A 14,180-nucleotide genomic window follows, 5' to 3' on the forward strand; every position below is an offset into this window, starting at 1 on the left:
GGTGCCATATTTCAAAGTGTAAGGCCCGCATAAATCTCTGCTCCAAACATATGCATATCGAGTTACGGATTCTTGCGTAATTGTTCAGGGCATGTTCGAATCTAGAAAAGCACACGATCCACGGAGGTTGACCGGGACGCGTATCAAACTATAACGAGCTAACCATATCCGATCTACATTTTTGCGCCATGCGTCATTTCAAGCAACGGTCCAAGATTATTGTAACTTCCGTTACCTAGGATTCGTTTTGCTCTATAATAGACAATTTGTGAACTTGTTCATTACATTCGTAAGCTAGTAAAATTGGGGATTTTTCTCAGATTTTCAGGCAATATTTTTTTTCATTCGGATAGTTCATACGTAAAAACTATACTGATGTGAAAGTATGCTACGAAAGTACGAATTATCATAGACAAATGTGGGAAATACAACAGATTTATTTCCATTATCATTATTTTCTCATTTTTTTTATACATTATATGTATTTCATCTGATTGGATGGTCACTTCTCGATCATAAATGTATAACTCAAAGTGTTTTTTAATATTTACCGAGATCTTGTAGGTGAGTAGATATTCGAGTGATTCTGCACTGCAGGGGTTTACTCATTGTACACTTGTAGTGACACTCTAAAGACATCATCGCTGTCATCTCACTATAACACTGACGCTTTATGTGACTGGAATTCTATTATACGCTTAGGTATCGCGTGGAGTTTCATGTCTCAATTAATCATGTTGCATACGTCTTTTGAAGTAGGATCAGAGTATGAAGCGGGAAAAATGAAACAGGGACATCGGGTGCTTTGAAGAATTTTACAGATTAGTTTTATAGTAGCTCGTGGTCATTACATACGCATGCAGCCTTCGTCAGTTGCGTGCTGCGACGTTTTATATCACAAATGATGCCATTAACATTTATCTGGCTAATGAACAAGCTGCGCTGTTCAACTTTTTTACCCTCCTTTAAATCGAAACTTAATGCTTCGAACAGCCAATAACAATTAGCACCAGTAGCAGGTCTGGCACTTGATACTGATTATGAATTATCCCTTATTCCTTTGGATATTGGCGAAAATTTATACACGTGCGGAAAAACACCAGCAAAGTGACAATGTTTATATACCTATTCCATAATGTAAAACAACTGCTCGGAGCAATGGCCTCAATAAAACTTTTTACGGTGTACTTACTCCGCTACCTGATCACTGCAATGTATATGGCGCTGTTACAATTCATCTTTCACAGATTGTACATATTTGCATACTTCTAATGTTCCACAGTGAATAGATAATTACCAGACATACTCATGATTTCTGTGTCACAACGCGTTGTTTACGCTACAGTGAGTAATTGTTGCAGGGCACATAGTTTACACTATTACACTGCTGACCGAAATTATCGAGACCATTGCTCTTCGCAGGTGATTTTTTTTTTTTGTGCTGCTTTAATTCATAGAATTTTCACAACTCATACCTAGATCGGATTATTTTGGTGTGTAGGTTTTCGACAAAGGCTGGCACAAGATTCACTTTGGCGTCTTCAGGCAGAGCGTGGTCTTGTACTTAGATTGTGGCAAAGGGATTTCACAACCATTGGAACTGAAAGGACCCATCGATGTCAAAGGAAAAACCTCCATCGCCAAAGTTGGCAACTCAAAACGAACAGTACCTGTGAGTTTGCTGTTACCAATAGAACAAAGGTTTTTTTTTTTTATTTCATTTCAATTATCATTATCATTATACTTTTAAGGAGAAGACATTTTAATACCGTGATTCTTCTTTCGCTGCAAATTATTTTGTTCTGCGATGTTTCAAAGAATGTTCATTCGAAATTGGCTGAAAGGTTCAATTGTGATCGACCCACAATGCCGAAGAATATAATTACTGCTGCAGCCGTCAATCTGCTGCTCGAAGAGACATGGATTTCCAGATGACTTTTAGAGATAGCTTTGTTACTACGCCGCGATTAACAAGCACTTAACACTTTACAGCCGGAGTTAATAAATTATTGAGCGCTCACGCCACGTTAATTCTGCATGCTTCAATTGCTCAACATACAATTATCGTTCTTGTTTTATATACGCTTCGTTACTTCCCGGTTGCAAAGTTAAATTATCGGTCAATACAAAGTGATGAACAATAAATATTCAATGCTTCTAGAAATTCAATTCAAACGGAGGTCTCGACTTTTATCTATTCATCAACACTCAACGGCACATTTTCATCTTCGACTCAATGTATGAACGTTTTTTTTTTTGTCTCATTGATATTAGAATATAGGATTAGGGACAATTAGTAATACAAATTATCATACATTTGGAGAAAACCGTTAAAAAACCCAAGGCTAAGACCACATTAGTCATTCTCTTACCGTGTTCTTTTACTCGTAACAAGTTACACATATTATAATCACCAATAACTGATTACTCTGTTACAAACAGGTTGACTTACAATGGATGTTACTTAGTTGTGACCCCACAAGACCCGCACGAGAAACATGCGACGAATTACCGGTAAGCTCCTTGTCAAGTGATAATGTTCAGTGACAGTTACAATAGTGTATGAGTGAACAAAAGTCAAAGCCTATCTTATACTTACAATTTTTACTTTTATCCATCAGAAGATTATACCTGGCTCTGGTACTCCCTCTAATCTGACAGGAAAACCTCCTGAAACGTGTTCTACCACCTGTCCACAAGGACCTCCTGGCTATAATGGCACACAGGTGAACTAAGAGATAATAATATTTTAGTATAATAGCGACAAATCACATGAAATATATATCATCCAAGTTGTTATTCTAAAATATTTACGTAACCAATCACCAATATTCTGATTTCCGCAATGTAACATGTAGCAGAAGTTTGAAAAAAACCTGCAGAGTGGTACAATTTTTGAAATACACAGAGAGGAAAGGGTGAAACTTAGCAAGTTGAATAATCGACTGCGCATGCGCAAAACAATGAATCTCTATTGGTCGGCGCGGACGATTTTCGTCTGCCAGACAGGGGAGCCAACTTACTCTCAAGAAAGCGTTAGAAGTCTAACCTTTGCGCGTTAAATGAGAAATTAAAATTATGTTCGTCCAGTTTTCCCGAATTACTGCAACGGCTATTTGAGACCTGCTTAACCCAAAAAACTTAAAATTTTCTACGTTACCTCGATGAGCCGTCTTTGATGATATGAGCCTCAAGTGGACAGCTTGTACGAAAATACGATAAAGCTTGCGCATGCAAATTTGCACGCGCAATCTGCTGACTTTCACCATTTCCTCTCAGATTCTTCTGCCGATTTTCACCGTATAATGTATAGCAGAAGTTGGAAGAAACCTGAAGGGTGGTGTGAATTTCGAAGTATATATATGTTTTGGTCGTTGCCATTCAATTTCCAGAAAACTTAACAATTCCCCATGATCAATATAGGGAGTAACAGGTCCTCCGGGACCACCTGGACAGAAAGGAGAACGTGGCTTCATAGGTTTACCGGGAAGCGCGGGGCTCTGGGGCGAGCCTGGACCACAAGTATGTCCTTTGATTCATTTCAGGTTTATCGCATCCGGTCGAAAAAGGGGGCATAACAACTGTAGCTTGGTAAAAACTTGAGCAAAACTTGTAGTTCCTTGTTACCTGTTCCTGATACCAGATCACTATTTATCACCGTTGAACACAGGATAAAATGTGGCAAATACATTAACAACCCAATTTATATTGGTATAATAGCACATAAATTTACTTTTTTTGTTTAGGGAAGTTGGTTGGCCAAAAATCGATACTTTTTTTTTGGTTTATTACGAGTAACGTATTGAATATTCGACAAATTATCTGGAAATTATTTGACAAAGACCTTGGAAACTTATACTGAATTTTATACTTTTGAATATTTAATAAACTAACGTTGAATTGATTATCGGGGAAAAAAGAAAATCTGTTTCAGTGGCTTCGTCGAAAATAGTCTTTTGAATAAAATGTGTCTTCGTAACTTGGAATCGAACGAATCTACTAGATTTTTAATAATTTTGAAACGATTTGTAATGAAGCATCGCTGTCTAATCTTTTGTTTTTTATATTTGTGTATTTTCAAAAAGATCTCAGTTTGCGAATAGAACAATTTAATAAATTCTAAATGTACGACCGATTTGATTAAAAATATCGTTTTTTGGCTAATTGTTTGTTTGTGGCATTTGTATACGTAGTTAGAAAAGAGTGAAGTATCGATATCATTGCCAGGTTTTATTCTATTCCAAAAATGTAAAACTCTCAAGACTTTCGTAGTGAGTTGTGAATGCTTATCTTAACCCGACTGCCTCTTCTTCTGTTTCCATTTGTATAGGGGCCACCTGGCCCACGGGGACCAATTGGCCGCATCGGAGAACCGGGCCTCCCAGGTTTTCCGGGCCCAAGGGGACTTCCGGGGCTCAATGGATTACCCGTATGTTTTTAACGAATCTAACAATGTTTTTGGTATTTAATAGATTTTTGAGTCGTAGACGAGCTTTCGTAGAACTTAATCGTAATCACACTACAGTAACTCACGTACCGTTGCATTACTATATCTATATACTTAGAGTAGATAGATTCTAATACATTGCAATTCAGTAAGACTAGCACACCAGTGTATTATAATACTATATTCACATGTGAGTATAAAACTTATTCATTATACCATATTGGAAGAAGTATGTTGATTGTGCTTTTTAATAGTTGTTTGTTTAATTTTGTTTGTTAATAATGAAAAGTTTTCCAAATTAGCTGTCATCTTGATACGTTCACGAATGTCCATTAGCTTGTTAATTTACAATAAACAGTGAATGAATTGACCGACAATGACTTGTCGTCATTAAAGAATCATCAAACCAGATCAAAAAATTTCAATAATTACCAGATTCTGCTCATCATTTTACTACTTGGATATATTGTATAATTATCATAGAATAACAAAAACTAGACGTTTTTGTAAGCTGTAAAATTTTTTGACACTTTAACGGTGTGGCAATTTGTAAATTTCTGTAGAATTTACAGTAGAATCATACTACTTCCAACAACTTAGCTTCACATCGTCAGAAACATTTGCCAATCCAATTTAGTTTTTTACCAGAAAATCGCTATTTCGGAATAATTAAAAACAATTTCATGCCCTCGACTTAGGGACCGCGGGGTTTGGCTGGTGCCAAAGGACAACTTGGTCCCCAAGGCATCATCGGCCCTCAAGGATTTCCAGGGAGCCCTGGACCCAAAGGTGACCGCGTGAGTAATAAAATACTTTTAGAGTACTTACCTGTACTTTTAGAATTTGAAACTCGTTCACCTGACAATTAAACAGCCAATCGGGTCACGCGCTTTGGTTTTATTTTTGTCTATTTAACGCATTCATCTCTTCGCCATCGTCAGGGAGACATGGGTTTCGCTGGACTTAAGGGAGATCAGGGTGAAATCGGGCAGCCGGGTTTTCCTGGTGCCCCAGGACCTCAAGGACCTCCTGGAAACGGGAGTGGAGAAATTGTGCGAGGCCCCCCGGGGCCCGTTGGACCACCTGGGCCTCAAGGTGCTCCGGGAATTCGAGGATTCACTGGAGAACGAGGCGATTCGGGGTTTCCTGGACGGGATGGACTTCCGGGTGAACGAGGCTTGAAGGGCGAACGTGGAGATTACGGACCACCGGGACCTCCAGGACTCCAAGGATCAACGGTGGGGAAATTTAATAAAACTTCATAAGAACTGTGGTGTTAAAATTGACCAAAATTGGCCAGACTGAACTACTATAAAGCAACGATTATTTTCAATTTGTAAATTCAAAATCAGATAGTATCAAATGACACCAAATCATGCAGTCTAAAATTTCACACCGAATTTTTCTTACGTAACAGCATAGCCTAATTAAATTAATTTCTTCGATTGCGCATATTACAAACATCAAATTGTGAGTCAAATTTTTGTTCAGGGTCTTCCAGGACCACCGGGTCAACCCGGGAACGCATTAATCGGAGGAACAGTTCCTGGAGCTCCAGGATTACCGGGAACGCCAGGCGCAGCTGGACTACAAGGTCCTGCTGGAGAAAAGGGGGTCAAAGGTGACCAGGGTGACCGTGGCGAACCTGGAATTCGAGGTGACAAAGGTAGTTGAATTTTCAAGCTTAGCTGTTTGTACATCTTATGTATTGTAATTGCACGTTATACTTAATCAGTCTGCTAAATACTGGACAGCTTCTTTTTTGAAAGCAATTGAGTTTTCTCTATTCAAGCCAGCATGTATCCATTATATATGGGGCAATCCTTACGAAACCGAGTAAGCCCCAATATATATATATATATATATATATGTTTTTTTTTTTTTTCAAAACTTGGAGCATTTGATTTTTTTGAAAAAGTTCATTACTTTTCAACAGACAATTTTACAAGTACTGAACAATTCGTAACCTATGATATCGATAACGGAGGACGCCCGACAGAAGCGAAGCTTTTATGCATTTTTCAATGAAAGTAATTTTCGGTAGAAATATGTTATGTTTTGTACTAAAAATTATGTAAAGGATATATGTATTAAAATATTTTATTAGTTTCCGAATGAAGTAGAATATTTTCGTCACCGTTCTCTGAATATATTCACAATTAAGATTCGATGTTAAGTCAATGTGATAAAACAACTTTTTGAATTGCATGGAAAACAACCGTGCTCAACTAACAAAATGTAATAGAAACTCGGCTTTGCGACTATCCAACAGTTAAATCTACTAGCTATTCAAGTATTTTCAAACTTGCCGCTGTCACTAGGTAAAGTAGCGCAGAACATCTCACTCGGTTCTTCATCAGCCTGGGAACATAACGATAATAGAGTCAATTAGAGACCAGAATGATTATGCACTTATTCGCAGTGTAGATGAACAAGATAGGTTTCAATGTATGCGTGAATTTGGAGTGACCTCATGATTAGACATGATCCAAGGGGCAAAACACGTGCCAGTAATTACCAGTGATTTTGATTTCATGAAGTCAGAAATCGATTGATCTGAACCATTAATGAAAACACGTGTATGTGGTTCCGTACAGCAGTAGTATTAATCATACCAGTCCAATTATAGTTGTTGACATAAACCTAGATTTATTGTTAAACTTGGTCAAAATGTATTCACTTGATCCAACTAGAAATAGCGACTGATAGTCGTGTGGGATTAAAATAACAAATAGCTTTTAAATATGACTTAATCAGCGTGAACGTGGTTTAACGATCAGTTTCATGTCCGCATGCAAACGAGATTGCACAATGTACAACAACGATGTATTCATTCTGCTTTCGCTCGACTTGTGAATTATAAGATTTCAAATTTTTATAATTTTTTACAATTTCAACTCATACGCAACTTATACTCGAACTGAGTATGAATTGAATTGATGACAAGTTTTTCGATGGTCAATGAATTAGTAAGTTGGAAGCTAATTGTTGTGTTAACCCATGTTCTTTTTTAAATGAGTTTTCAATCTAACTTGACCCACAAAAATTTCTATATATGTAAATGAGATGGCTAATGTCTAAATTTTTTTTGCGGAGAAATGAACTTCATTTCATCACCAGCACATTGAGGTTTAATTTGATATAATAAAGTTTCTAGAATTGTGTAACGTGAACCCAATGATGAAAGTATAAAAAATGTTTAGTAGTAGAAGAAATTACAGAAGATAAAAAGATACATACACATTTTTCCCATAAACGCAGACGGTTTCAGTTCCGTACTTTAACGGGTTTAAAAAAAACCTCTGAAGTGTTTCAGATGTGTATCAAGAACCATGGTGAAGCGTGCGAGAATGCAGCGATGACGTCAAAATCTCAATTAACCAGGCTATGCTAATTTCTGAGATGGAGCGCAAAGTAGCTTGACGCAGATGCTAAAACAGCTCATCCGTAATTTAGAAAATTAAGCTGTATTCGGGAGTAAAAGAAACGTAAAATACTTCCCATTTATCGCTTTGTGAATTAAAACAGGCCATGCAAAACTCTATCGTTGGCCGTAAATTTATTCTATGTGCATAGGACGAGCATAGACGTATCAGTGTTCGTATTCTAGTGACTTTGTTAAATAAAAACTCAGCTGGCCGGTACTCTCCATTGGTCAAATGATGTGCGGAGCCTTGACAGGCACAATGCAATAATATTAGCTCTGCTATAAATTACATTTTTGTATGACCGCGCAGCTGAGTATTCTAATCGAGAAACACATTGCCAACGAACGTTAATCGCCAAAAGGTCGCTAGCGTTGATGAATAATTTATTTGAATTACTTCTGAGCACCGGCGTTGCTTAAGCCGTCTTGCTTATCTAAAACGTTTTGTATCGAAAGGATTTTCCAAATAAAATTAAAAAGACATCGATGAATATAATTTTTTGAACAGCAAAAGATACATATTTTATATCTGTGGAAAGTATCTATTTGGAATTACCAAACAATACCTTATTCTCGACATGAGTCTACATGTTATGAAGTCAGTCTTCTTTTGTTCACAAATTCTTATCTTTTTGCTATTAACGTTTATTGATGTGTTTCAATACACGAAGAAAGAGTAAAATTATTTTTTACGGTGGGCATTGAAAAGTCCACTTTTTGTGGCAGTTTTCGTTCCGTACAGTGACGCTTTATACGGCAGCGAACAAAGTTGTGGAATAAAGTCTTTATTCCGCAGTTTTGATGCGCAGTTCGAAGTGCGCATCCCAAACTGACGAATAAAGTAGCTTCGTCGAACAGATCGCGACATAACCTCACTCTTCGTTTTGCTTTTCAATGCCCATACCGTAAAAAATATTGTATGTGGCATGCCCGTAAACCGTTTTTTGGCTCGGATAATTTCAGTATTCGCTTCCGGCTTGCCTTCAGCTCGTCCTGAAATCTTTATCCTTGCCAAAAAAACCAGGCGGTGTACGGGCATGCCACATAAATAGCTATTCGAACGCTAAATAATTTGCATTGGATTGAACTCGTTTTGCGAATATTAAAATTTGAATTAAAAGCAATTCGGTGAGTTGCTGAGTTGATATAGTTGAATCTGTCTGAAATTTCAAACCATGGATGCACGAGTGTTCGACTTTAGAATCAATTATTGATTTTGTTCTTGAAATTTAAAGAAAGCTAAAGTCTTCTGCACACCTGATGGCCGACTATGGAACTTACCTTGCGATTAGATTCGAAAAATAGAGTGTCTAAAACCTGGGAAAATACCCGAAATCTTTTCTTACGGATTAGTTTTGCATATTATGACTTCAAAATTGATTAAAAAACTGAAACTTTTTTACCGACTCTATTGTTTATTCTGCAAAGACTGAAACGTGCATTCCCCTTTACGCTTCTTATACGATGATTTTTTTTTCCAAAATTCGCCGCTCAACTTCAGCAGATAGAAAACGAAAGCTATACTTACAGTTAGTATTGTTATAAATATTTAAAATGCATTTCGTATGCGTATTTAGCGGCACTAAGCGGCGAGTTTTACAGAAATCTCTCGGTAGATTTGTCACGAGTGCTGTATCGACATCAGAACACTCCGCTGCGCAGAATTTCCAATATTAAGTCATCAAATAGATAATATAAAAGCGATTCAATCTGTTAACCGTAGTGTATGTACTATCGCTGCATCGGTGACCTACATGTCTTCACTGGAAATAATTATTACAGATCAATTTGTGACAATCTATGGTGACACTCTTTATGGCCACTGCTATTTACTACCAATCACATACATCTAGTACACAAACGATACCGTGACGCAAATAAACGAAATTTTTTACCCGTAAATTAAATCCTGAACTAGTTGAAGTCGATCGAAGATAGTCAGTAATGTTTTTGAATTAGCAGTATCAGAGGTGTCTTAAAGCAATAGTGAGTATTTCATTTAAGGATCGGATTTATGACACTCCTGCTGTGAGTGAGCGGAAGTCAAAAGTCTTCTGTTTTCATTCCAATGTCATAAATGCTTTGGTCTAATGATATTAAGACCAGAGTCGCCATTCCGCAAAATAATCTGTCAGATTTCGTTTGAATCATGAAAGTTGTCGAAATTACCGTCCCTACTTCTTTGAGGTACAATTTTTTATAAGAATGTTGAATCTGAAAACAGCATGTCATACGGATGAAATATAAAATCATTATTAGTCAAAACTTACTTCACGATATAAGTTTTTGTCAAGTGAAACAACATGAAACAATTTCAGTGGCATTGCAGTTTCATGACGAAGGGCAGTGTCGTAATACATACGTGATTAAAATAACTTCAACAATATGCCACAGAATAAAGTGAGATACAATCGTCATCAATGGGTCATGAAAAATAGTCGCAGAGAGTGTAGCATGAAACCGAAATAACCTGATTTTTTTAGACTATCCGACGAATTAACTGACTTTAGAGCAACAGGAATGCTATAATTTTATAGATCGGTTAAATGTTCGTGGCTGACCTGCATCACGGAGAACGAAACACGAGAGAAGTGCCACTCCATCGTTCTGGTAACAACGAATGGCGAATCGCATTCCTTATTCCTGTGGAAACGAGTCGTTTTAAACCGATGTGGTGATTACGTCCGACCGAAAGTTAACGGGCACTTAGAAATAATCGTAGACCGAGCTAAAGCTGTGCTAATCAAAAATCGTCTGAGTATTTCTATAATTAGGACAATCGTAAAGCGGAGTGCCAATTGTATTTGTCATCGCGAAAAAGATCACTTCGGACGAAAAAATTCTCTTTTAGAGTTCGAAACACGTTTTATCATTCACACAACTATTTTATAGCAGTATCCAACATTTGCGTGTGTCCGTTCGCGTTTACGCAGAAAATGTTGGCTTCCTCGATTTGAAGAAAATTTGGCTGTAAGATGGATTGTGAGTATTGAGTGGAGATGATCTATGAAATGGTGAATTTTTCAACTAGTTGTTGAATCATTGAATTCACTACACTTGCAATTAGTTAGATACACTTTATTCGAAAACGTTCTATTTTATTATTCAAATCCTTTTATTTTCATGCGTATTCGTTTCTCCTCGGTATCGAGTATTATTTCAAAACTCCATTTCTCGTACGACAACTTGCTCTGGTCTTTCCAATTCGGAAATCCAACCAACGAAAGTTAGTCATTGAGAACTAAAACTGTGATCATTCGATGAAGCCTGTTGTAAAAAAGCTAAGCTTATCCAGATAAGTTTAACAATCTGGTTCATACTTGACTAAATATTCAAAGGTCAAAAATCCATCATGTCTGCAGCTACTAACTCCTAGTTCTTTACGTTCCAGGAGAACGTGGCGAACGCGGTTATCCGGGATCAGACGGATTTCCCGGAGAGTTGGGCAAAGACGGTATCCCAGGCCTTCCAGGACCCAAAGGAGAATTAGGATTCCCCGGAACACCGGGTGCTCAAGGTTCTCCAGGACTTCCAGGACCTCCGGGATCAGCTGGAGCGCCAGGGACTCCAGGGTCAAAGGGTAAATCTGGAGCAACAGATCATTTATTATATGCCTTCGTTACAATGATGGCACCGTTTCCTTGGCTCAGCGGCTTAAGATTTTTCCCATATTAAATACTGATAATGTTAGCCTTTCACCAGATATTATTTTTTACTTACAGGACTTTCCGGTGATCCGGGAATCAGTGGACCTGAGGGACCTGCAGGTTCTCCGGGTGAAGACGGACTACCAGGGGTTAAAGGAGAAAGTGGAGTGCCAGGCTTACCCGGTATTCCGGGTCCTGTTGGACCACCTGGAATTGACGGAACTCCTGGTTCCGACGGAATGCAGGTATTTTATACGCATCTGTTTATTATATGGAATTAAAGACTAACAAGGGAGGTTTATCTACGCTTTCCTAACGCAATTTGGTTGACAGATTTTTTTTTTTACAAATTGAGGTCACGTCAGTCCATTCGCTAAGTCGTTTACGTGCAAAATAAGATCTTCAAAATTTGAAAATTACAATTCCATAACCATTGTACGTTAGTTATGTTTGAAAGTACTACTACTCATACACGCTAAGCTTACAACAGAATTGTGAATAGCGACCGTCTTAGACTAAGTAAGTGAAACAGTATAGAATTCCCCACGTCCCTTTGTGTTTGAAAATTTATAGTCTCTTATGCCATCATTCAAAGACATATAATTATATTTCAGGGCCCATCCGGATTGCCAGGCGAACCGGGAAATCCTGGCCCTCAAGGTCCTACCGGACCAATAGGAAAGTTAGGTTTTCCTGGACCAACGGGAAAACTTGGTGAAAAAGGAGATAGCGGGCAACCCGGAGAACAAGGGCCCATTGGACCCCGTGGGACACCAGGAAATTCAGTAAGTCTCTCTTCTTGTGCCGGTTAAAGTCCTGTTTTTTTTTTTATCTTGTCGAGATGTATATTTACAGGGGAGTCCAGGCGTACCAGGACAACAAGGGCCCCCTGGCCTGCCAGGACTAGAAGGAAGACAAGGACCTCCTGGTCCACCGGGACCACCGGGGCCCCCGGGTGACATGTTGAGTACGAATAGTGTCTTTCTCGATGGTGGTGGAACTCCGGGTGTTAGTGGACCACGAGGACACCCTGGCACTCCAGGAATGGTGAATATGTTGCATTATTTTCAAAGTTTTCTCTGTAGAAGACAACGAAACCTATTGTGATGAAAAAAAGTGTTAAACAGAAATGTTATTGAATTTATAATCTGAGAACTTGAATACGTAGGCACACCGTGACAGGCGTCATATGTATTTTAATGAAGAATCGATTTTTATTGACTTCGACAAGGTCGTTGTATTTGCGTATGAGTGCTATCGAAAGTGGTTAGAACAGATGAAATAATGCGTTCAATGTCTGTAGACCGTGAAGGCATGGTAGAATAGCTGATAGTCAAAGCGGTAACGTATATAAATCTTCATCTACTTTAATATTGAGAAGAAGAGCAGGAGGGGGGAGGGGTTTTCTATATACTTACAGGAATCGTTAGCAACGAGTTTTATTTCTTTAACATGCTAACAGTATTAGTGTCAAATGATCCCAAATGAATATTCTCTCATATAAAAATATTCAGTTTGGTAAGTACAGGAACGATTGTATATTTTTTTATTTTCAAATGTTTCTTTTGTTTCGAAGAATATCACCCCTTTCTACAATTTTTTATACCTAAAGCTGAATAATTGTCATCTCAATCGTTGGAGTATTTCCAATTATGACTACTTTGGAATTTTCAGTACAGGTTCTTTCACCGCTAGTCGAAACTACTCGTGTTACTGTTACACTACAAACCACTAACTGGTTATCAGCTATACACGAGGTGTAACCACACTGCCATCCATTTTGCGAAACAAAAGACATAGCATCCATATCGGGTTATTTCGTGTAAATGTGACATGGATGATTTAAAAAGCTGCATATTCATGTGAACTATATTTAAGCGCACAAATGTTCTCATCAGGACGAGTGTATTTTGCATGCGCGCACGACCGCGCCCTGTCGCTTGTCGGTCCATCAAAGGATTTTAGTGCATCTCGTGGATTGGAGTGGCCAATTGTACTAGCCATCCAGTAATCGACCAATATGAAAATCAGCTTATGCTATGAGATCCGCGACATCCAGATTATTTCTCCCGAAATAAAAAGTCTGATTTGAATGAAATTTTTCAATTTTCCACTGATTTCTTGGGTCCTAAGGTCAGCAAGTAAACTGGTACCGCCATGCAGAAACGTCTTTGTTTCTATGCATCTCTGTTATCCACCGACGTTTTTTCTTCTCTCTTTTTTTTCATTTTTTGCAAGAGTGGAATGTATTATAATATACGCTGCACTAGCAACATGCACGTCACTTCAAGGGGTCATTTTTTGTAAACTGTCACGCACGGTGCCCCAAATGGCTGGAACGGCTGGAACGGCCCCGAACAACGCGTCATCCTGCCCGCGTACACCTTGTATGCAACTTTGGTTGCCTAACTGCCGGCGAAAGACCAAGTCGATCGCTAAAATGTACCATGAATTACATAAATGCAGGCGAATTTATGGTTTGTGCATCCGGTTTAGATTGAGCATTGTTGGAACATTGCATTTTGCGATGTGAAGCTAGTGCCAAGAATATCAAAACCGAATAGACAAACTGTACGTATATTACCACGAAATAACCTAAAGTATTAATTCCTTTTGCACGTACAAAACAATCGCGTAAGATGCTTACCGAGAATGAGTT

General features: G+C 38.2%; 1 protein-coding gene across 4 annotated transcripts in view; it reads left to right on the forward strand.

Annotated features, from left to right (window-relative positions):
- The window catches only part of LOC124407674 (collagen alpha-2(IX) chain-like), a 68,483-nt gene that overhangs the window by 47,720 nt on the left and 6,583 nt on the right, over positions 1 to 14,180 (forward strand). Inside the window, exons 6-16 of one of the 4 annotated variants that reach the window (XM_046884066.1) lie at positions 1,502 to 1,672; positions 2,443 to 2,514; positions 2,622 to 2,726; positions 3,424 to 3,522; positions 5,146 to 5,244; positions 5,389 to 5,685; positions 5,939 to 6,113; positions 11,266 to 11,454; positions 11,597 to 11,766; positions 12,136 to 12,306; positions 12,377 to 12,568. In XM_046884066.1, the coding sequence (XP_046740022.1) occupies positions 1,502 to 1,672; positions 2,443 to 2,514; positions 2,622 to 2,726; positions 3,424 to 3,522; positions 5,146 to 5,244; positions 5,389 to 5,685; positions 5,939 to 6,113; positions 11,266 to 11,454; positions 11,597 to 11,766; positions 12,136 to 12,306; positions 12,377 to 12,568 (1,740 nt within the window). Of the gene's footprint in view, positions 1 to 1,501; positions 1,673 to 2,442; positions 2,515 to 2,621; positions 2,727 to 3,423; positions 3,523 to 4,330; positions 4,430 to 5,145; positions 5,245 to 5,388; positions 5,686 to 5,938; positions 6,114 to 11,265; positions 11,455 to 11,596; positions 11,767 to 12,135; positions 12,307 to 12,376; positions 12,569 to 14,180 lie in introns of all 4 variants that reach the window. The other 3 variants (XM_046884068.1, XM_046884070.1, XM_046884069.1) reach the window with 3 other exon arrangements.

This window comes from Diprion similis, chromosome 6 (assembly GCF_021155765.1).
Source record: "Diprion similis isolate iyDipSimi1 chromosome 6, iyDipSimi1.1, whole genome shotgun sequence".
Classification (NCBI taxonomy): domain Eukaryota; kingdom Metazoa; phylum Arthropoda; class Insecta; order Hymenoptera; family Diprionidae; genus Diprion; species Diprion similis.